At 45.0% G+C, this 22,332-nt stretch overlaps 1 protein-coding gene across 1 annotated transcript in view; it reads right to left on the reverse strand.

The window, feature by feature from the left end:
* LOC103797510 (voltage-dependent N-type calcium channel subunit alpha-1B-like) overlaps nt 1-22,332 on the reverse strand; it is a gene marked incomplete at both ends in the record, with an annotated part of 89,028 nt that overhangs the window by 11,768 nt on the left and 54,928 nt on the right. The window contains 2 exons of the mRNA XM_009069729.1: nt 12,583-12,689; nt 16,842-16,909. Coding sequence (XP_009067977.1) covers nt 12,583-12,689; nt 16,842-16,909 — 175 coding nt within the window. The remainder of the gene's footprint in view (nt 1-12,582; nt 12,690-16,841; nt 16,910-22,332) is intronic.

The following is a 22,332-nucleotide window of genomic DNA, read 5'->3' on the forward strand; positions in this document are numbered from 1 at the left end:
GCTTGGAGCCCGTTTAGGTGCTGGAAGAGGCTCTAAGGTCTCCCCAGAACCCTCTCTTCTCCAGGCTGAACGCCCCCAGCTCTCCCAGTCTGGCTCCATGGCAGAGGTGCTCCAGCCCTCAGAGCATCTCTGTGGCCTCCTCTGGTCTCTCTCCAGCAGCTCCACATCTTTCTGATGCTGGGGTTCCCAGAGCTGGACACAGGACTCTAGGTGGGGTCTCAAAGAATAGTTTCCAAGGCACATATCAAAGCAAAATTCAGGCTGGATCTAGCACTTTTTCAAAGAGTAGCTTCCAAGGCACATATCAATGCAAAATTCAGGCTGGATCTAGCACTTTGCTGCCTCTCCCCTGAGGTGTCCATGGCCACAATTTGCTAAGAGCAATAAAATCACTATAAGCTGCTGCTTTGGGGGTTGCTGTGCCCCTTGTTTTTGTACAGCTCCAAAGTGAGGCAAAGCTCACCCAACCCAAAGCTTCCTGGTGTTAACGTTGCCAAAATTTTACTGCTTTCTGCTTGAGTTTTTCATAGCAGAATGATTTCACTCAGCCACAACTCAGCACCCTGCACACTGCTCCCTACTGCTCTAATAAGAATTCTTTAATTGTTTTCACTGTAAGTACATCACATATTAGTCCCACAAGTATCAGTACAAGAGTTAGCTTTGTGCTCAGTCTGATCTTAAGAAGATGCCAGAAAACATTTACTCTGTCTCGAGTTCTATTGCTGTCCTTAGGCACAAGATCCCTTTCCACACCTCAAGATTTGTTTGGTATTTCAGTTATGAATTGTGATCAAATAATTGTGTCCTCAGTAGTAAATAACAGGGTGAGAGACTTGAAAGGGAAATCAGAAAATGAGAGTTAACAGCCACATCACTGTGGCCTGAGACAAGAAGCAACACACAGAGGTTAAATATGTGGAACCATTAAGTTGTCTGAAGCCCCAGACAAATTACATTTGCTTTAAATCATCTCTTTCCTCTGAAGTGTTGACGTCTCACTCTCCAGAAGACATTCTGGGCAACACACTGCAATGGCCCAGAGCAAAGTCTCACCATCAGCTCCAGGGTCTGATAAAACCAAAGACAAAACAGCAGGGACTGAAGTCACAGCCCCTTCCTTGCATTGTGAGGCTGGAAATAAAGCACATGGCTCAGACAGTGAATATACAAATGATAAAGATCAAGAATAATTTGGGTTCTTGGATGGCAAATGACAAATTCATCCTGGGAGGAGATATTGAAGCTTTTTCATTTCCCTCTGTGCACTATCAGCTTCTCTACAGCTGGGTGGGTGCAGCAGAGATGCTGTGATGGTTGGGGTGGGCAAGAAGGAACTGGTGTGGGAAGGAAACCAAGTTTTGGTCTGGAATAAACAATATCTGTGGTGGGTGATCAGCACTTTTGGAAAATAAAATCCCCAGCTTGTGAAACATTGGTTTTCCCTTTCTTTACCAATCTACAAATTGCCTTAGGAATGTGTAATTTATCATGTCCAAGCAATGATTGACACCTCTGGATCCTATTAGAAACAAACAACCATACAAAGAAAACCTCAAGGTACTAAATGCCCCACTTTGGATTTCACCACCCATTGCAATGTGAGGATTCATGGGAAAATTCAACACCCCAGAACTCTTAAATACTCTTGGAAAAATCCAACACGGTTTCTCCCTTGGCTGTGTCTCATTGCCTATGTACATATGAATTAATTGCCAATTTCGGTATGTATTTTAGATAAGTGCTGATCTACTTAAAGAAGCAGAGCATATCTGCAGTTAATTACCTCAGTGAATGAAAAATGTGTTTCATACTGCTTGCATTGCTTGGGTAACACATTTGTTATAGCACAGAAGGGTGGAATTAGCACAAGAAAATTACCTTGGTTTCATTGGATTTGATTTTTAAGAAACTAGCTCAGGTATTTTGTCTCTAACTTCTTCCCAATTTAGAAAGTCTTTTAAAATACACAAAGAAAGAACCTGAGGCAAAGCAAACCTTCTGGATAATAAAGATCTTTGAGTAAGTTTTGCTCTTTCAGAAGAGATCTGGTTCATGCTGATGATAAAGGCATGAGGTATTTTATGCTGTTTGAGCAACCAAAGGGAGTTAATCCCAGGAAAAGGGATTTTTGCACCTTTTAAAAGTTCTTTTTGATTAGTATATTACTGTTCAACTTCCATCTGTGCTCACAAATTACACCACTTATCTGTTCAGTATAATTACAGCAAAGCACTCACAGGAGAGAGAATCAGAGCCATATAAAAGCATCCTGAACCTGCACCAATATCCACCCAGGGAATGGGAATCCACAGCACCTGCAAGGCCTGAACAGGAGTTGTCCCAGTTTATATATTGGAATTTTAAATAAAAGACCCACATTTCTAACCATGACATTTATACTGAGTAAATAAATCCTTCAGATGTCTTTACACTTACAATCATAGGATGGTTTGGTTGGGAAGGGAACTTAAAGATCATCTTCTACTAGCTCAGGTTGCTCCAAGTTCTATCCAACCTGGACTGGAACATTTCCAGGGATGGCGCAGCCACAGCTTCTCTGGACAACCTGTGCCAGTGCCTCAGCATCCTCACTGGGACAGAGTTCTTCCTAATATCTAATCCAAACCTCCTCTCTGGCAGTGTGAAGCTATTCACCTTGTCCTGTCACTCCAGGTCCTTGTGAACAGTCTCTCTCCATCTTTCCCATCATCTCTCTTCAGGCACTGGAAGGCTACAAATAGGAACAGTCTCCATCTTTCCCATCAGCTCCCTTCAGGCACTGGAAGGCTACAAATAGGTCACCCCAAAGCTTTTCTCCAGGCTGAACAAACTGATGCTCTGTGGTGGCTGCTATGTCTACCCATTGCACACTCTTATGGGGTTCAGTCATTTATTGTCTCCAAAAAAGGGGTTTGATGGGGAGAGGCTCTATAGATACCCACAGAGAACAACATCTTTCCCATCAGCTCCCTTCAGGCACTGGAAGGCTACAAATAGGTCACCCCAAAGCTTTTCTCCAGGCTGAACAAACTGATGCTCTGTGGTGGCTGCTATGTCTACCCATTGCACACTCTTATGGGGTTCAGTCATTTATTGTCTCCAAAAAAGGGGTTTGATGGGGAGAGGCTCTATAGATACCCACAGAGAACAAAATTCACACTCAGCTCATCCATCCAAACCAGCTCTGGCTTGCATAGGAAATCACAAATGATGGCCCAGACGGTGCATAGAAATGTTAAAGAGGATGAGAAACCTCAGTTACAGCTTTTTGCAGTCAAAATTGATTCTGTTCAGAGAACAGATGTGAGTCACATCAGCACAAGCAGCTTCTATTATACTGTCTCTATTGCTGGTGAGGAGTTAGCAACAGACCTCATGCCCTCAGAATGAGGGCAAATCTTCCTTCCCAGGAGATTTTAGTACCTGCAGTTTGATTTCAGCCTTTTATAAAAGGCAGCTCTATCTGGAAGCTTGGAAAAGGGGCCAAATTCTTTATTCTTTCAAAGCTTTTTTCCTAATTGGGCAAACATTGCCTCAGACCAGTTTGGTGGAACTGGAAGGATTTGAGTGCTGGGGAGAGGGAGGCTGGGCAGAACATCCCTTCCCTCCTGCCAGGGAAGAGACACCCAAAGCTCAGCAGACCTCTTTCTGCACCTTTCTGCCTGTGAAGACTCCCTACAGCCATGAAATTCATTGGAAAAAACGAGCTCAAACCTGCCTTGGTCTAGTTTATTCCCCTAATTTTCACTGTCCCAACCCTGTGAGAGTTTAGACCTGAGCACAGACATATCACACCTACTTTTGTTTGTTACAATAAATTCAATCTCAGTCACAAAAGTTATGCCACATGTTGCATCAACTTATTTTTAAGACAAACTTGTCTAAGATCCACAACCACCCCCAGAACACCCAGGGAAAAAGGAAGATGTCAGGAAACTGGTGAAAAACCTCCTTTGCTTCACCGTCCCTTGGTACCTGCACGGACAACCCACACGTGTTTGAATTGCACTTACTTGTCTCTCCAAAAGCATTAAAGAAGAAAGACAACATCACATGGTAAAAGTATCACCCAAAGCAAAGACACTCCCAGGGTTGGTGAGAAGCTGATGAGGAGTTTTGTTGTATTAGTCAGCAGGGAATAATGGTATTTTCTACAAACCTGCATCGGTGTCAAAGCACACCCACGAGTCACAGCACAGCAGCAGGATTGGTTTGTTAGGAAGCATGTGGAGTGGATGGAAGGTTTCCACTGTGTTTGCTCAACCACAGGTCCATAGGAGTTGCTGAGTGCCTCATTTGTACAATATCTATAGCTTTAAGCTCCAGCTTGAGGAGGTCAGAGAGCACAGGCAACACCAGTGCTCTCCTCAGCGTAAGTTTCCTAAGGGTGTTTATATAGAGTTTTTCAGTTTGGTTCCCCAGAGGTTTCTTTTGAAGTTCTCCCCCAGCTTTTATTCCAAGAGTACACTCATGGTGGGCCCTCATTCTCCTAGTGAACTCCAAGTGCAAACACTGGTGGAACATCGAAGCCATCAGCCAGCGCTTAATAACCACAGAGGACGAAAACACACGTCAGAACGAGACAAACCACCAAACGAGGGGAGATGGGAGAAGAGAGGGAAATAGTTAAGGACAGACTGAAGGAAAATAATTAAGGATGGGACTAAAATGAAGGAAGGAAGGGAGGGAAAGTCACAGTCAATGTACAAAACACTACAGAGTTGCTCACGATCAAATCACAAGCATCATATGACAATGTCGCACACCTTCCAGTCCTTCCACTGCATGTTGGTCTGGAGGCTTTCCACAATGATGGGGATGGGTTTTGGAAGAAAACAAGGGGGGAATGAAGGCATCAGGAGAAGGGGCAAGAGGGTGGTTTCTAAATATAGAGCTATAAATGATCAATCCATTTACTGAATATCATAACAGAGAGCAACTCACGGTGAGTTTACGCTGGAGACTGACGAGCTGCGAGATACAGTACCTCGAGTTTGCTTTACAAAACTGCACATGCAAAAACAAAACAAACAAAGAAAACAAAAAGTGAGAAAAGAAAAAGAAAGACAACCAAAAAAAGAAAACCAACCACAAACCAACCAAAAAAAGAAGAGCAGAGAAACCATAAAAGACATCGGGAGGAGACTCATACAGGCTGTGTCCTATCGAATGCAGACTGCAGCGTGCACCTTGGGAGGAGACCAGGCAAGCTTCAGAAAGTGTGGAAGCCACAGACACATCACCTTCTAGGTAACAGGGAGACAACCAAACAATCAAAAATGGAACCGAAAAGGAGGAAAGAAATTAAAAGGTGAACCAAAAGCCACACGATGATCTCAGGACTTTATGGCTCCGTGTGCTATACTCACACCAGGAACATCCTCTGCAGAAGACATCTTTAGGACCTCAGGGGAGAGGTCTCTGTAGAACCAGGTGGTGATTGCTTTTACAGCTGTGCTGCAAATTATTATTTCCAAGTGGGAGCAGGATGCTAATTCCTGTTCCTCTGTGAAGGGTGAAGCCTTAGCATGGATGGGCTGCAGGGAGGCCCCTGGGCCACATCCAGGGCAACAAAATCCACCTGAGTCCCAGCAGCTGGTACCAGGCACCTCCTCCTCAGGTCCTGCTTCAGATTTGCTCTTCAGAGACACCTACCTCTCTGCTCTGACAGCACAGGGATGTGCCTGAGCTCAGACTGTCCAAATGTGGGTCACTGGGTCTAAACTCCACAGCTCTGCTGCAGCTTCGCAGGGCAGTGCCCAGCACTGAGAGAAGTTTTTTCAGGTCATAAGTCATTCTGTAGATTCTCCTCCACCCAATGTTTGTATAAATGGGGGGTTCTAAATATGGAAATGGCTGAATTACACAGAAAAAGAGTTTCCTCTGCCTTTGGCAGGGAATCTACAAAAAAAACCCCAACAGATTCTAAATATCCTGATAGATCTTGGCTTGAGCCATTAACTTTTTTGTAGTCATAAATGATAATTTTTATCCATTTACATCACCCAAAGAAGAAGCATTCCCAAGACTGAAAAATAATCACCTTCTGAATTTGCCTTTTCATTTGAAGCACTTTTTCTCCTGCTTCCATGAGTTTTACTGTGTTAACAATCAATACCAGCAAACCAGCAGGCTCAGTTAAAATCTAATGTGCTTTGGATATGATTCAAGTTTTAAATACACATTTATTACAATTAATGGATTATTCTAAACAGAAATGTTGGCCTGGGTAATATATATATATATATAACACAAAATCCAGAGGTTCAGAAACCTGGAATGAATCTAAGTGAAATTATGAAAGGCCTCATAAAAGGTTTGCTTGAAGCAAATAATCTGAGGAGTCAGGGAAAGGATTTTACCTCAACTTCAGAATTTCTCCATTTGTGTTGTGCCAAATGAAATAGAAGCAGGAGTCAAAGTGGGGTTGGCATGCTCTGCTTGCTTGCCAAGAGAATGATTGGTTCCAGGTTGCTCAAGCTGGGGACCTTTTTACTCTTTGGCTGGATGCTGAACCCCCAGGATGGCAGCTAAAACCTGCAGACAACCAGCCCTTGACTGCACGAATGCCTCGAGCATAAGGAAGACATTTCTTGGGCAAAACAGGTGGAAAACTCATGATGGAGGAGAATCTATTAGGCTGCCCTAATTTACCTGCAAGTCAACAGCAACTCTGTGTAACACCTGTGGAAATCTTGCTTTTAATTGCTGAGAGCAGATCTCCACATCCCTCAGTGGGAGGTTGGAAGAGCCTTTGGTTTCTCACTACCTTGTTTGGTGCAGTGCAGGATGGAGACCTCGCTCTGATCTTGCCAAGTCTCCTTGTACCCTGTCCAGCACAAGTTCTGCAGCACTCCAGGCTCACTCCTCTGCTCCCATTGCTGGAGGCTGCTTTTTTGAAACCAGAAATATGACCAAATTTGTGCTGGGTGGAAAACCACACAGCAGAATCACCTCCTTTCCAAAAGAAACACCAGAAGTACTTGAGTTTCACTCGATGCTACTTACCATCCATGAGAGACAGAGCACAGTGTCTTTAGGTGTAGCTGAGTCACTGTTACACCAACAGCAAGGACAAAAAGGTAAGCTAACAGGAGGAATCACAGTACCTCACACATCAACACAGTCCAGGGATAAAAAAGAAGGGAAGAAATCACAAGCCAGCACGGGAAAAAGAACCTCTTGTAGTCTACACACCCCAGCACAGCACAGGTCATGGGCTGGGGGTTCAGGCACGCTGCTTGCTGGGTTCTGTTGGGTACCTACAGCCCAACAGAGGTTTGGAAACAGACCACAGTATTCCCAAGACAAAAGGAAAATATGGAACCTCTGAAATGGAAAATGTCCTGGAGAAACAGAGCAATTCCCTCCCTCCCCTTCATCCCCACACCTGTACAAAAGGGACAGAAGGCTGAGAAGTCAGGGTGAAATGTTATGTCACCTCTATTTGCTCTTGGCACTTTGTAGTGGCTTTTCTAACTTGCTCCTTCTGTCAGGCTGTGTCACCTGTGGGCCTGCAATTCAAGTGTAAACTGCTTTGAACAACCATGGGACCAGCAGGAACCAGGCAGAGCCTGGAGAGAGGAAAGGTCTTTGGAGGCTGGAAGGGTATCCTGGGAAGAACATGTCATTTGGAAAAAACAGCAGTGGGCAGTTCAGGCTGTGTTTAGGTTTGGGGTCCACATCCATGAACTGTCCCTGCTACTGTCCACAATGTTTCATCCCCCACATCTGGGAAGTTCTCCCATCCAAAACCCACATCCCATACCTGTGATTAAATCATTTCCTTGAGTCTGGCTACAACTGTAAAAAAACCCAGCACCTCATAAGTCTCACTGTAAAAAGTTTCCCTCAGTGTGACTTCAGCATAACTACCTAGCAAGTTCCCTCAAATTTAGAACTGCTAAAAAATGGCTATTTAAAGACTTTTCCCAAAAAAGGGTGAAGAGAGGCCACTGGGAAATGCATGGGCTCTGGGTGCCACAGCTTGTGTCCCTCTGGTTGGTCACACTGGGCCAGGTGTGCTCATCACAGCCCCTTTTGTACATGCCATTGGTGCATCTCTGGCTGGAATAGAAAAGGTGGAGGAGGAACCCAAACATGGGGAGTTCAGGATTTATGTTAGGAAAACCAGAACAAACCCCCCCACGTTTGCATTGGAGACATTGTGTGATCCATGGGAATGAGCCTGATGGCTCTTTCTTCCACTGGCACCACAAAGTGCTTTGCACACCCACTGCCTTGGAATTGCTCCCTTTTCCCCCCTCCTCCATTCTGCTGCCAAGGAAGCTGCACCAATGGTTTGTTCTAAAGACCTGTAGGTCTGTACAGTCGCTCAGTTCCAGAGGCTGAGTGGTCTGAATGTTGTAGGACACAGAGGGTCTGAGACAATGCTGGGCAAACTCAACAAACCCAGAAACTCACCTCCAGAAACAACAAAGCAAGGAAAATGCTAAACAGAAGACAAACAAACAAAAAAAAAAAATCACAAAAATAAGAATGGAACAATGGGCTCAAATCAAAACACGTTAATGTGTGTTAAACACAGGTTGTTTTCAAGCAAACATTGCATCAATGACAGAACCAATGTCCCAGTCTAGATTTTCAACCTGAAAAGCCATGAAATAAAAAAGGGTCCTTCAGGATAGAGTTCACCAGGTGAAAAAGCAAAGTGCAGTGAGGTAAATCTGTTCAGGTTAAACCATTTTGGTGGAGCAGAAGGCAAATCTAGAAGTCCTGGGAGATGGATGAAGCAGGAGCTACAAACCAAGTGCAGGGAGAATACTGTAACAAAGCACTGTGAGGAGGATGCAAGACAGGTGATTTCTCGACACCACTGCAATGATGAGAGTGTTATTAAAAGAGATCCCCAGGACACCACAGAGCTTTGCTGTCTATCAATCACAAACCAATTCGTGGCTCACACAGCAGCCAATTCCATGGGTGAAGGTGAAGGTGCCTCTTCAGACCCACCAAGCAGGCTGACAGGCTAAATAAGCAGCCAGTTCTGTGTGCTTAGGAAACAGCATTTTGCAACTGATGCAAGAAATTGGATCATTTTTGGAGCTCAGTTAGGAACAGAGGCTGGAATGGAAGAGGGGAGCAGAAGAACTGGCATAGGGAAACTGCACAGGAGCAAACCATGAGTACACACTGTATTTGCACAGGGAAAGTCATAATATCATAATATGTTAAGGGGTTGGAATGGACCTTAGAGATCATCTATTCCCACTGATGAGGTGATCCAGAGGTGCCTTTTCTGGTGACTTCCCTGAGACATCTCCAGTGCCTCTCCCACACCCTTTGCTCACAGCTCAGTGCTGGTGGCACAGCTTGATCTCCTGGGGGCATCATTGGTGCATTTAGCCAGGAGGATGTGTCATAGTATCATAGTGTGTTAAGGGATTGGAATGGAGCTTAGAGATCATCCATCCCAACCCCCTGCCCTGGGCAGGGACACCTCCCACCTTGCTCAAGGCTTTAGCCAACCTGGCTGTGAACACTGCCCGGGTTGGGGCAGCCACAGCCTCCCTGGGCAACCTGGGACAGGGTCTCACCACCCTCACAGCAAAAACTTCTTCCTGATATCTAACCTAAATTTCCCTCTTTCAATTTCTCCCCATTCCTCCTTGTCCTGTCCCTGCAGTTCCTACCCAAGAGTCCCTCTGCAGCTTCCCTGGAGCTCCTTCAGCTCCTGGAATGCCAGAGATGGAGCAGCAGCTACAACACTACAGAGTATGGAAAGGCCTGACAGGAGGCTTAGGGGAGGATACACACCCTCAGTCCTTGAGGTAGGACTGATGAGGGAAAGGAGCAAAACAGCAAGCACAGCACCTCACTGTGAACCAGCACAACAACAACTGACTTTTCACCAGCCTCAGCCTGGGGACAGCTTTGTCACCTCTGTGGGAGGTGGACAAGCACACCAGGAACATGAACATTGTGACTAAGGAAATGCAAGTCACAGTGTCCTCTCCTAACACCCTGTGGTGACTGAGGCAGGTAGAGAAAAATGTTGATGTTTTCAGAACATTAATCCATGCTGTAAATGGGCTGACAGAGAAATTCATTTTTGTGTAAAATTCATTTTCATACAAAAATCATTTTCATATGAAAAGAAAATGAAATTAGAAAACTAAAAAATTATTCCTAAGGAGAAATTAAAAATATAAATCGATTGGGTAGACCCATGTTTGCAGGAGGCCTTTGGGAGCTCTATCCCTGTTTTCCCAGCCCTTTCTCACCACTTTGTTCTTTAGGTGTTTGATTCTCAGTTCTTAGTACCCAAGCTCTACAGGCACTTGCTTTGGCAGTGATAGTCCATACACCAAAAATTCCATTTCCAAGCACTCTTTTCACTCTTGGCATGTCCAGCTCTGAATCTGATCTGACCAGACTTGCCACTGACACAGGATCTGCTCCACCTTCAGAAGCACTGTGGAGCTTAAGAACATAAGAAATGAAGTGCCAGGGGACACTTACTACACTGGATTGAGACATCCATGGGATAGGTGATGGAAACCTGAAAGCTGATGCTGCTGAGCCCCTTTGGAGCTCACTGGGGATGAATTGATGTATAAAATAAGTTGCTTTGATGTGGATTCATTAAATACCTTATGGATCATGAGCCAGCAATGTATCCACACCTCTTCCTGTCACACAAAATACCTAACTTCTCCCTTTCCTTTTCCTCTCATCCACACACCTCTTCCTGTCACACAAAACACCTAACTTCTCCCTTTCCTTTTCCTCTATGTCATCATCCATTTGGGCATCAACCTATCAACTTTAATGGTTTTGGTTTTTTCCCCAAACTAAAGCCCTGTGAGCATTGTGAGTGCCCTGTGAGCACCTCAGGGCCCTACAGCAGAGATTATGAATAGTTGGATCCAATGGTTGTCAGATGCTGTTGAAAAACAGGTGAAAAATCATGAAATAAGGTGATTTGAATTAAAAATGTGGTGTGAAACTTTAGCTCCATTAAAGTGGGTTGTTTGGGTTTTTTTTCTCTACTGGTTTCTAAGAAAACTTCACACGCTTTGATTAAGAAAAAAAAGAAAAAACATAAGCAGCATCATCTTGCATTTTAAAATGACAGTAAGAAATTAATCACAGAACAAGAGCAACTCTCCTCATTTGACATCTTTTCAAGGGTGGACAGGAAATCATTGCAGGAAAAGGATTATATTTAAAACCAGCAAACAGCCAGAGCATAAATAGGAGCTGATTAAAGCAGCAATGGCAAAATAAAATGATAATAAGAACAAAATAGTTAAATTAATAATATTCTTCTCCTTCACACATAATAAACTGGCTCCATTTGGCCTATTGTCTTTGATGAAGTGGATTAAACTCCCAGGAACAAGGGCCTCAATAACAAGCAACAAGGGCCTTCCCACTGCAGGGACAAGCAGGGATCCAACTGCATTGCAGCTGTAAAATTCAACAGGAAATTTCTTTTTCTATGTTTGAGCTTCACCAGCCCTTGGAGGTCTCCCCTATAAAAGGGGTCTGGGAAACATCAGCAGCTCTCAGTAAAATGCATGACCTGGTAGTCCTGATGATATAGTTCCAAAAGAGTTTAATGAAGCTTTAAGAACATAGTTTTCAGTAAATCCTTGCAAGGTATCACAGAATAGAGTCACAGACCGGTTGGGGTTGGAAGGACCTTAAAGCTCCTCCTTGCAAGGTATCACAGAATAGACTCACAGACTGGTTTGGGTTGGAAGGACCTTAAAGCTCATCCAGTTCCACCCCCTGCCATGGGCAGGGATATTTTCCACTAGCCAAGGCTGCTCTAAGCCCCATCCAACCTGGCCTGGAACACTTCCAGGCAGGCACATGTCAAATATAGGCCCAGAATCCTACCCAGGCAGAGCTCTGCACTGACCTCAGCAGCACTTGGACAAGTATTTCCACCTGCATATCATTTCTACACTTCAGTTAGATCAGTATCCATGAAAAGGGGAGCCCCAAGGCACTGCTTTCCAAGGATTCTGGTATCACTGGACCTGTGCATATGTCCTCACCCATGCATCTGGAAATGTAAATTGATGTCTCTAGCTACAAGCCACTGACTGTTCACATACATGATTTGATTCAAGCCAGCACTCTTGCAAACAGCAAAGAAAGAGCATTCAAGCATGTTTTTCACTCTGATATTTCAGAGGAAGCTTTTACACTTAAATTGTCAAAGCAAAGGGAGTTAAAGGATAGTTAATACACTCTGAGCACACATACCTCTTGACACCAAAAAACCAAAGTGAGATGTGAATGCTTCACCTGGTGAAATCTATCCTGGGACAGCTTAAAAAATATCCTTCTAAAATACAGTTCTTTAGAGCAAGACAAAAGATGAGGCATCACAAAGGAAAACAAATTGAAATAAAGCCTTAATTAATTTCATGGTTATGTGATCAGCAGTGAAGTATTCAGTCAACCTAAAGCCTTGGCAGTAACAGAGATGGTCTAAAAGGGCTCACAGAGTACCATGGGATGCTCCACTTGGACAGACACATAGAGACACTGAAAAACAGAACCCAAATGATTCAAGTTCCCCAGTAGCAAAATATTGCTTACGCAGCTATGGAGATGTTGGCTGCAGACATGGGGCTCACTTCAGCCACTTCCTTGGCCTTCTGCAGGGCAAGCTTTTGGTTGGTGGCTTCCTCCATCTCCTCCTCATCCTGGGGCACAAAATCAAGAGAAAACAAAGCTTACATAGTAGTGACAATAAGCAGAGCTTCCCAAGACCTGAGTCATATATGGTTGTCACCTCTGTGCTGTGAGAACAGTGGGAACTCATTATATAAGGCAGATTTTCATATCTTCTTGCAAGGACTTGGTCTTTATGCAAGTTGAGATGAGAAATGCAAAGTTTGGTCAATTGCTCAGTGTGATTTTTCCCACACAAAGCTTTCTTACCTCTCTTGGGTCTCCTCTCACCACTTAGCACTGGGGAAGGAAACTACAGTGGAGCAGGGAGAGACTCGATCATGAGTGTGACATTTCTGAGTTGCAGTGAGCCCCATTTCCCTCAGACCTGTGTGTGTAATAACCCCCTAAAGCCAATGTCCTACTGAAATACAAGAGACAGACTCCTAAACCTTTCCTGACTTGTTGCCAATGTGACTTCTGAAACAAGAAGGCCAATACACAACAACAGGTGTGACTGGTCCTGCACACATCAGTTTTACCCCAGGTATTTCCACTCAGTCCAGATGACTCACTGAGGACTTAGGGGGTGAAAGCAGAAAGGAGTTATATTAAATGTAATCTGTAGACTCAGGCTGAGAGCAGAAGAGGGTTATGGTTGTGTTTCCTGCACATACTCTGGATCATGAGGATTTTAACCTCTGTTGCACAGCAAGTACCTGCAGAGTCTCACTGTGAGTTGTTTCCTCCTCCCCAGTGTAACAACATGAGAAGCAGTGCTCAGATTCAAACTACAGGATCTTAAGCACTGAGAGGCAAAAAAGCAAAGAAACAGCTCATCTTCAATGATCAACTCTGTTAAACTTCCCTGAAACTTTCTAGCCAGTCAAACTAGGTAGTGAAATCTCAGCAGGGTAAGCAGAGAAGCTCTGATGGCACTGTCAGCATCACACATATCCAGGGAATAACCACATGTCAAGGCAAGAGCAGTCACAGACTCCTCTGTCAGGCTTTATGAGATACTACAGGTCTACCTCTGCTCATCAAGGGTAATGCTGTGAAGGAGTTATGCTTCAAATAATGGGAGCAGACAGTAAGACATTTAGCTTTGAGCAGGAAATCATATAGATTTATCCATCCTGAATACCATCTACATAAACAGCTCCTGGCTCTGACTTTGGTGTTATTTGCTTCAACTGAACTCATTTGGAAACTCTTTTCCTTTTCTCCTTTAGGAGGAAAAGGAAAGGATGGAAAATTAATTTTTAAAATTCATTATCATTTAAGGGTTTGGTTTTTTTCCCTTTTCTAAGTATTACCAAGGCTATACCAAGGAAATTCTTACTGGAGTGAATGAAGAACTTGAACCAGGCCATGAAAACAAGTTCTGCTGAGCAGTTGCACAAAGTCATAGAATCACAAAATCATAGAATCAGCCAGGTTGGAAAAGACCTCCAAGATCATCAAGTCCAACCCTACTGTGGTCACTAAACCATGGCACTAATTGCCACATCCAGTCTCACCTTGAAAACCTCCAGGGATGGTGAATCCACCACCTCCCTGGGCAGCACATTCCAATGCCTGAGCACTCAATATCTCAATGTCTCTCAGCTGCCAAATTCCAGTAATTTATCAATGGGGAGGGAGAGGCAGAGGCTGAGAGCAGATTCTCTATAGATTGAAAGCAGAGAAGGTGATTCTTTCGCCCCCAAAATGAGTCATTCTGAAGCAGTGGTGAGTTTTGTAACAGACGTTGGATGATGAAGCTGAAGTTAAATATAGTCACAATTCTGAGAACTGCTGTTACAGGCCACAAGGCCCAGCTGAGGTGATCAAGAAATGGTCAAATTACCATGATAAAGAAGTCCAAATTAGCACCCAGAAAGTGGAAATATTAGTTGAAATGTTTCGGTTCTGAGGCAGGAGAAGTTTTGTCTTCTCTAAACAGAGACAGTTGCCAACTGCTTATGGTGTTCCTACATTATATGCAGCACTGATCTCAATTAGTTTTACAGCATAAATGTCAAGGAAGTCCCCTGAGATCAACTGACTCCTGAGTTACTTAATTGTATCTCTGGGCCATTTTGGGTTTGCATGATCATATTTACTTAGCAGTAAATCCCTCATTCTCCAGGTATGTATATAATTGAATTACTTTTCTCTTTTTCCTCTTCTTTTAAAAGCCCTAGTGATTTTTTTTTTGGGGGGGGGGAATCATAAATAAAATTAAAGCAAAAAAAAAAGCTTCGCAAGAAGCTTCATGATTTGGCAATGCTGCTGCATCCATCAATGTTTAATTATACTTTATAAACATCAACAAAGTCAGGGTTCTAACCACCCCTGTCAACTGCTGAAATATTCACAAGAAAGCACTTAAAGGATTAAGAAAGAAGTAGGATGAGCTTCATTATCCAAGAATTGTGCTGGGCCTGATCCTGTCTCTTAGTACATGCAAGGGATGCCTGTAAATCTGGGAGGATCCATGCCTCCAGGCTGGAGATTTCTGTGAGCTTTGGGAAGAAGAGAGACAGAAAAAAAACCCCAACCCACAGAGCCATAAAATACAACCCTGAGCTGCATTATAAGAGAGGAGGGATGCAGAACATGGGCTCAGAGACATAGGAACATTTATGACACACCTGAGAGCCACCAGCCTGATTGTAGGGTCTGCATTGGATATCAGCTGTCAGGAAACACAGCTCCAGGCAAAGCTGGAAGCTGAAGCCCCTCACAGCTCCACAGTAGGGAAGGAGAGCTGGCAAAAACAAGCTAAGATACAACAGGGATGTGAATTTTGGTCTTCAGCAGCTGGAGAGGGGTAGGAAACTCTGAGAAGTTTGTATCACTGAACTGTGGAGTTGCAGTGTGTATCCATAGAAACATGAAGGTTGGAAAAGACCTCTGAAATAAAGTCCAGATTTTAGTCAAACACTGCCAGGTTCACCACTAGCCATGTCCCTAAGCACCACATCTACACCTTTTTGAGCACTTCTGTAGAATCTCAGGCTGGTTTGGGTTGGAAGAGATCATGGGCAGGGACACCTCCCACTAGCCTAGGTTGCTCCAAGCCCTGTCCAACCTGGCCTGGAACACTTCCAGGGATGGGGCATGAACTACTGCACCTTTCTGCAGCTCTAAAAAGAGAAAACATCCTGCTCACTGCTGCATCAGCACATGGTTAGTGACCCTCTTACACTGCAAGGACTACATAAGCTAAAGCTTGTAAAACACACCCACTAAGGTGCTGCTTTAGCCACTGGCAGGTCACTGTGACTGATGGTGATGGTACCAGTGCAGCAATGGGCTGCAGGGTTTTATGACTCAGTGAAAACAAGCTAGAAATGTGCAAAAAAAAAAAAAAAAAGAAACTCTAATGCTGCTCAGAAATACATCTGAGTATGCTCCAGTGAGAAATTCAAAGTATGTAATAATACAAAGTGCAGCGTTTGCACCTTCCTGTGCAATACTGAGGATGGAGGTTTTTCTCCATAGGGAATGCTCTAATATAACTCTTCTCCAGAGGGGATACTCCATCATAAATTTGTATCTATACACAAATCTGTGCATACAGTAAAGTTACATCAGTGTCATTTCCATCTCTTGCCAGGACCTGGCTCTCTGCCTCCGATCTGTGCCTCAGATTTCTCTTGCACCTGGTGAGAGGCAGGAAGGTTCTAACATCTTCACTGAGCATTCACAACAGCCTCTTCAAGTTGTTTGCCATGGAACTGGTTGGAAAATATCAATGCTTTGATCCATGCTGAACCTCAGCAAGGTATGAAACCTGAGTGTGAGACAGCAAAACAGCAACACAACACTTGTGTTTGCTCATGTCTGAGCTTCAAGGCAGCCAAAACCTGTTCATTGCTTTGCCTCTGCTCTTGGAAACAGCAAATACTCTGGGTCCCTGCTCACCTCCACACAGCAGCAACATGAGCAATGCCCACTGCCCACTCTGTGATAAAATGAAACGAAAGAACACGACAGAGTTCACTGCAATGAGTCTGAAATGAAACAACCCTGAAGAAGAATAAACCTCCACGTCCCTCCCTGCTAGGCAAACTGGTAAACAGACATTCAACACAGCTCCAGGGGAAGGCCCAGGGTGCCTGGCAGGGTGTAACATGTGCTTTGGGACGAGCAGTTGTGCTCTGAGTTGGAAGAAAGAGAAATCTCACACATACCTTGGTCAGCTCTTGGGCATTTGCCAGGTTGTCAACAGCGATGGCCAAGAAGACATTCAGGAGTGTATCTTTTGGGAAGCAGCTAAGGAAAAACACTTCACACAGCATGCACAGCAAACTGTTTCCCTTTTATTTTCCCCTCATGCAATTTTTGGTGTATTATGGATTGATCTTCACCCCTGATTTGTCATCATACCCAACTCACCCACCTCTTCTCCAGGAGCAGCTCTGCAGCCCAGCAGTTTCTGGATACCCATTTGTCTCCTCCCCAGCACCTGTCCCTAGTGAGGATACACAGGTGCTGAGCAGATAAGTTTTACACCAGAGATACAACCAGTATGGGACCACATGGTGCTCCTAGAGACACTACAACCTTTGGTTTTTCATTCCAGAAAACACTCCACACCTGCACAGACACACAGATTTCACCTTCATTTTTCCCCCTTGTTTAAAAGGACAACCAGTGGAGCTGAAGGAAATTGGTCACTTTAAAGCCAACATTTGCATAATATATACAAAGAGCTATATAAAGGCATTAGGTACCATGGAAAAATGAAGCTCAGGTCACTGCTGCATCACATAGTGCTGGGAGAAAACTCTCATGACTTATCACTCTGAAGTCAATATGACAATTAGAGCATCATGGACATCCTCCATCCTGAGTGCTGCAGCACCATGCAGAGCTCAGCTACAGAAGAGCCTGTTAGCAGGACACCCAACCTGAGCTAATGAGCTCTGATGGCAAACAGGTCGTTAGTCCAGGCCAAATTGCACAGAGCCCAACTAAGCAAGGGCCAGTGCCCACGCCAGCCTGGGGCTCTCTGCAGAGCTCTGCATTAGATCACTCAGACAATAACATTGGCCTGTAATTATTTATTCATAGTTTATTTTCATTTTTCCACTTAATGATTTCAGCTATGGCTTGTCCCTTTGTATATTTTATTGTTGTTATTCCAGCTCTGCGTCTGCAAAACAGCCCCAAAACAACTGTAAATCAGGTACCTGCACACAGGAAAGGGCAAGCAAAGCAAAACCAAGTTGAAACTACTCTCCTGAGGAGAAAATGCATTTTGCTCCTGCACATTACCTGGTGACAGGAGAGTCTGTCACTCCAGAGCTGTGGAAAGCTATGTTTGCTCCTCCAAATATGAATGTACATGAGAATGAAGTTGATCTCATGAGTATTTACCCTCTGCAGATTCAAAAGGCTACAGCAGGAAATGTGTTTGCACTGCAGTGTCCTAACCAGTGCCAAACTGGGCTGAGACCTGCTACAGTCCCTGTAAGCCCAGGGAAAGGACAGTTTTAGGCAACTACTCCAGGTGTTTGGAAGGGACTCCAAGAAAGCTGCAGAGGGACTTTGGACAAGGGGGAATGGATTCACACTGACAGAGGACAGGGCTAGATGGGATATTGGGAAGGAATTCTTCCCTGTGAGGGTGCTGAGACACTGGCACAGGTTGCCCAGAGAAGCTGTGGCTGCTCCATCCCTGGGAGGGTTCCAGGTCAGGTTGGATGGGGCTTGGAGCAACCTGGGCTGGTGGAAGGTGTCCCTGCCCATGGCAGGGGGTGGGATGAGTTGATCTTTGAGGTCTCTTCCAACCCAAACCAGTGTGGGGTTCTGTCCTTTTCTGTTGGGTTACTGTGTATCCTGTTTTAGGCTGTGAGGTGGAAGCAACGTCCAGAGCAATGCCACAGGGAGGGCAGGACTGGGGATGAGGACTGAGCTGGGGGCACCAGCAATCCCTCTGTGAGGGCAGGGGAGAAGAGAGAGTTCCCAGGGTGCTGTCAACCTGCAATGAGATTTTGGGAAACCTGGGCCCCTCTGATTGCTTTCCATTGCTCAGAAAGCTGACTGGAGGAGGCACCTGAGGTTTCTGTGCAGCCAGAGGAGCCAGGAGTGGTGCAGAGCTGATTGCAGCTGCAGTTGTCTCTCCCAAACAACACTGTCCACAAACCCTTGTGTCCCAGCAGACTCCACGTTGGCATGGGCACTGCTGGCTGCAGAGCCCTTGCCCCACATTGCATGGCATCAGGAGACTTCCCAAGGCAGCCAGGGACCAAAACTGGGCCAAACAATCAGCTCAAAGCCTCTTTGCTTTCCCTCTCAAGAGCCTTTACCAAACACAATTCAGCCAAGACTTCAGAACCAGACATTCCCATCTCTAATTCCCATTGAGCTGAGTGTCTCCAGAGCCTGGATGCCTATCAAATTTGGAGTCTTTGCTCGTGACAGCAGGAAGCAGGAGTTGTGTTAATCTCTTAGGATGCATCTGCATCCTCACTGACTGCCAAACCCCACAGGGATGGGCTGCAAAGCCCTGGGGTTTCTCCAGCCAAGAACCAGGCCATCCATCAAGTTTTCTCCATGGGATGGAGGTTTTTACCATGTGATCATTCCTCTGGGTCAGACAGAGGTTTGAAATGTGATGCCCATCAACTCCTTCCTCCATTCCAGCAGGACAGTGAGGAGTGTGGGTGGAAGCACCACAATCCCGTGAGCCCAAGCAGATAAACAAGATGATGCTGAAATTATCACCTCCTCCCACACAGAGTCAGAGCTCAACCATCTTTTCAATTGCAAAGGTATTCATTTCCCCCTTTATTTTTACCTGAGGGTTGGGATGTGCAGATAGAAGGGCTGAGGCAGCAACCCCACAGCACCACTGGGGTGCTGGTCCATGAGGGGTGTTTGGGTTTCTTCCTCTGGGGTCCTTCCAACATGCTGGCAACACTTCCAAGCCTCTTGCTCTGGGAATAAACGTCTCAGTAATAAAACTGTCTTCCTACCCTGCCTCCTACACACACATGCTGGAAGTGTCTCATGGAACATAAGCAACCACTGGAAATAGAATTAATTTTTTTTTCCTATCAGATCAGGATGTTTTGATTCATTTCCAAGCAGACACAGTCTAGCAGATTTGGGTGTTTCTGCCCCAAAAAAGGTCTCTCAGTCCTTTCTGCAGAGCTCAGGGAGTCCCAAACATCACCCAAATATATTCCCAAGTATCTTCCTCCAGGCAGTTGCTGCTTTTCTTTTCAGGATCCTCCAAAGTTCTTCATGGAGATTTTTTTGCTTCTCTATTTTGTTTCCTCAACAGATGTATCAATTTATCAATTAACTGACTAACATGGAATACAGGCATGGTGTCATTTCCTATAAAACAGGCCAAATCCTGCTGGTACTCTAATCATGTACTTTCATTAAGCCATTTCTGCTTCCACACAGACTCTCTGGAACTGCAAACGTAATGTGAGACACTTCTGCCTCAGGAAAACAAACTTTATGGATCTTTTCCTTGCACTAATCTTGAAAAAGTGAATGGATTCAAAGAAAGAACCAAGATGCAGCAAGAAGCAGAAGAAGGAAGCACAAATCCACCTTTCATCTTCATGAAAGGGAACAATCTCAGTGTCCCAAACAGCTCTGGAAGGAGAAAGGAGTTCCTCATATTTCAAACCAGCAGGTTTTGACCCAAAATTGCCAATGCCAAATCTCTGACAAGATCTGGTCCAGTCAAAATGGGTCAAAAATGGCCTCACCAAATGGCAATGCTCACAGTTCAGAGTAAATCCCCTCCTAGCAGAGGAAGCAAAGTGTCATTTGCTGATCAGCATCAAGAAGGACTTTGGCTGATTTCAACAGTAGTGATAGAAGAAAATAAACCCAACCAGTCCCACTTAGGAAATTCAGTGTCAGCACATCTGTGTGGGGAGAGATGGCAAAGCCACATTTGGCAAATGAAGAAAAATCCATTGCAATCAAAAAAAAAACAAGTTTAAAGCTGTTTGGAGGGAGTTCTGTAAGGAAGAGGGAGGATCTTCAGGAAGGCCTAAGTTAGAGCAGCAAAGTCACATTCATCTAACCTAATAATTCATTTCATGTGAATTAATCATTGTTGATGAGCCTAGTGGGTCACTTCCAGCTCAGGGTATTCTATGATTCTAATCTACAGTGTAGCTAATCAACAGCTCAGACTACTCTCAGGGGTTTGTGGGTCTCAGGAAGGTGACCCCAAGGCTTGGACAGGTGCCTCAGCCTCTACACTCCCCTGTCCTTCACTCTGCAGCATCACTGCCATGGAATGGCTTTTCCCTCCAACAGCAATGCAGGACTGTTCTTTTCAGGCAAACGAAAGTTTTATTTTCAGATATTCCTGTTTCTGTTTTGACAGTTAATGATCACTTAAGTCCCTGGTAAGTCACACAGCTCAGTCTCCCCTCAGGGATAAATGAGTGCCTGCTGCTTGCTTTCAAAATCAAAACCATAGCTAGTGAGCAGCAGCACTAGCATTGACCTTACACAAATGTTGCTTGAAATATCATTGCAAGCCTTAGTGCAGTTCCCATGGAAAACAGGCAAGGGAGAGATTTAACCACTCATTCCTCACCACACACCTCAGCCCAAGTTCTCCCCTCCTGCCCATGGTGCTGAAAGGTAAAGAGGTCTGTGTGCAGGGCAGACAGGCTCTTACAAGCTCTCTGTGAAAGCAGATGATGCTCTCAAACTAAGTTTCTACAGAGACAACCTGGAGCAGGTCTCTAATTCTCCAACAGGGATGTAACTCTCCATAGAAATTAACAGATTTGCCTTAGGTTTGTAACTCTGATCACTAGAAGAACTGTAGAATCACAATCTGGTTTGGGTTGGAAGGACCTTAAAGCTCAGCTCATTCCACTCCCTGCCATGGGCAGGGACACCTTCCACTAGCCCAGGTTGCTCCAACCCCAGTCCAACCTGCCCTGGAACAGTTCCAGGGATGGGGCAGCCACAGCTTCTCTATAGAGAAGTTGGCAAACTTTAGAAGGTGGTGAAAGAAACCTTCTAGGACCTGACAGAAGGGAGTTTGAGTGTTGTTAATCTTTGTCAGCCAACTCTCCCCTCCCTGCTCACAGAACTTCCCTGCAGCACACTCACCTCTACCTGCAGGACTCATTGAGTATTAAAGAATCCTACCTGACACAATTTGGGTACAAACTGAAAGAGGGAAATGCAGATTAGATCTTATGCAGAAGTTTTCCCTGTGAGGGTGGTGAGACACTGTCCCAGGTTGCCCAGGGAGGCTGTGGCTGCCCCAACCCTGGCAGTGTTCACAGCCAGGTTGGCTAAAGCCTTGAGCAACCTGCTCTGGTGGGAGGTGTCCCTGCCCAGGGCAGGGGGTTGGGGCTGGATGATCTCTGAGGTCCATTCCAACCCCTAAAATTCTACGATTCTCTGGTTCTATCTGGCTAAATGCACCAATGATGCCCCAAGGAGTTTCAGTCGTGCCACCACCACTGAGCTGTGGGCAAAGGGTGTGAGAGAGGCACTGGAGATGTCTCAGGGAAGCAGCCAGCAAAGGCACCTCCTGGATCACCTCAGCAGCAGGACAGCAGAAGGGGAAGTCAGGATGACATCTGGGGAGAATGTGGGTGAGGTTTCCATTCCTCACTCTGCCAGGGCAAAGAGGCTAATACCCAATTCATGGCACATGTGCCTCCTCCTGAATAT

The sequence above is a fragment of the Acanthisitta chloris genome, unplaced genomic scaffold, assembly GCF_000695815.1.
Source record: "Acanthisitta chloris isolate BGI_N310 unplaced genomic scaffold, ASM69581v1 scaffold14682, whole genome shotgun sequence".
Taxonomy (NCBI): Eukaryota; Metazoa; Chordata; class Aves; order Passeriformes; family Acanthisittidae; genus Acanthisitta; species Acanthisitta chloris.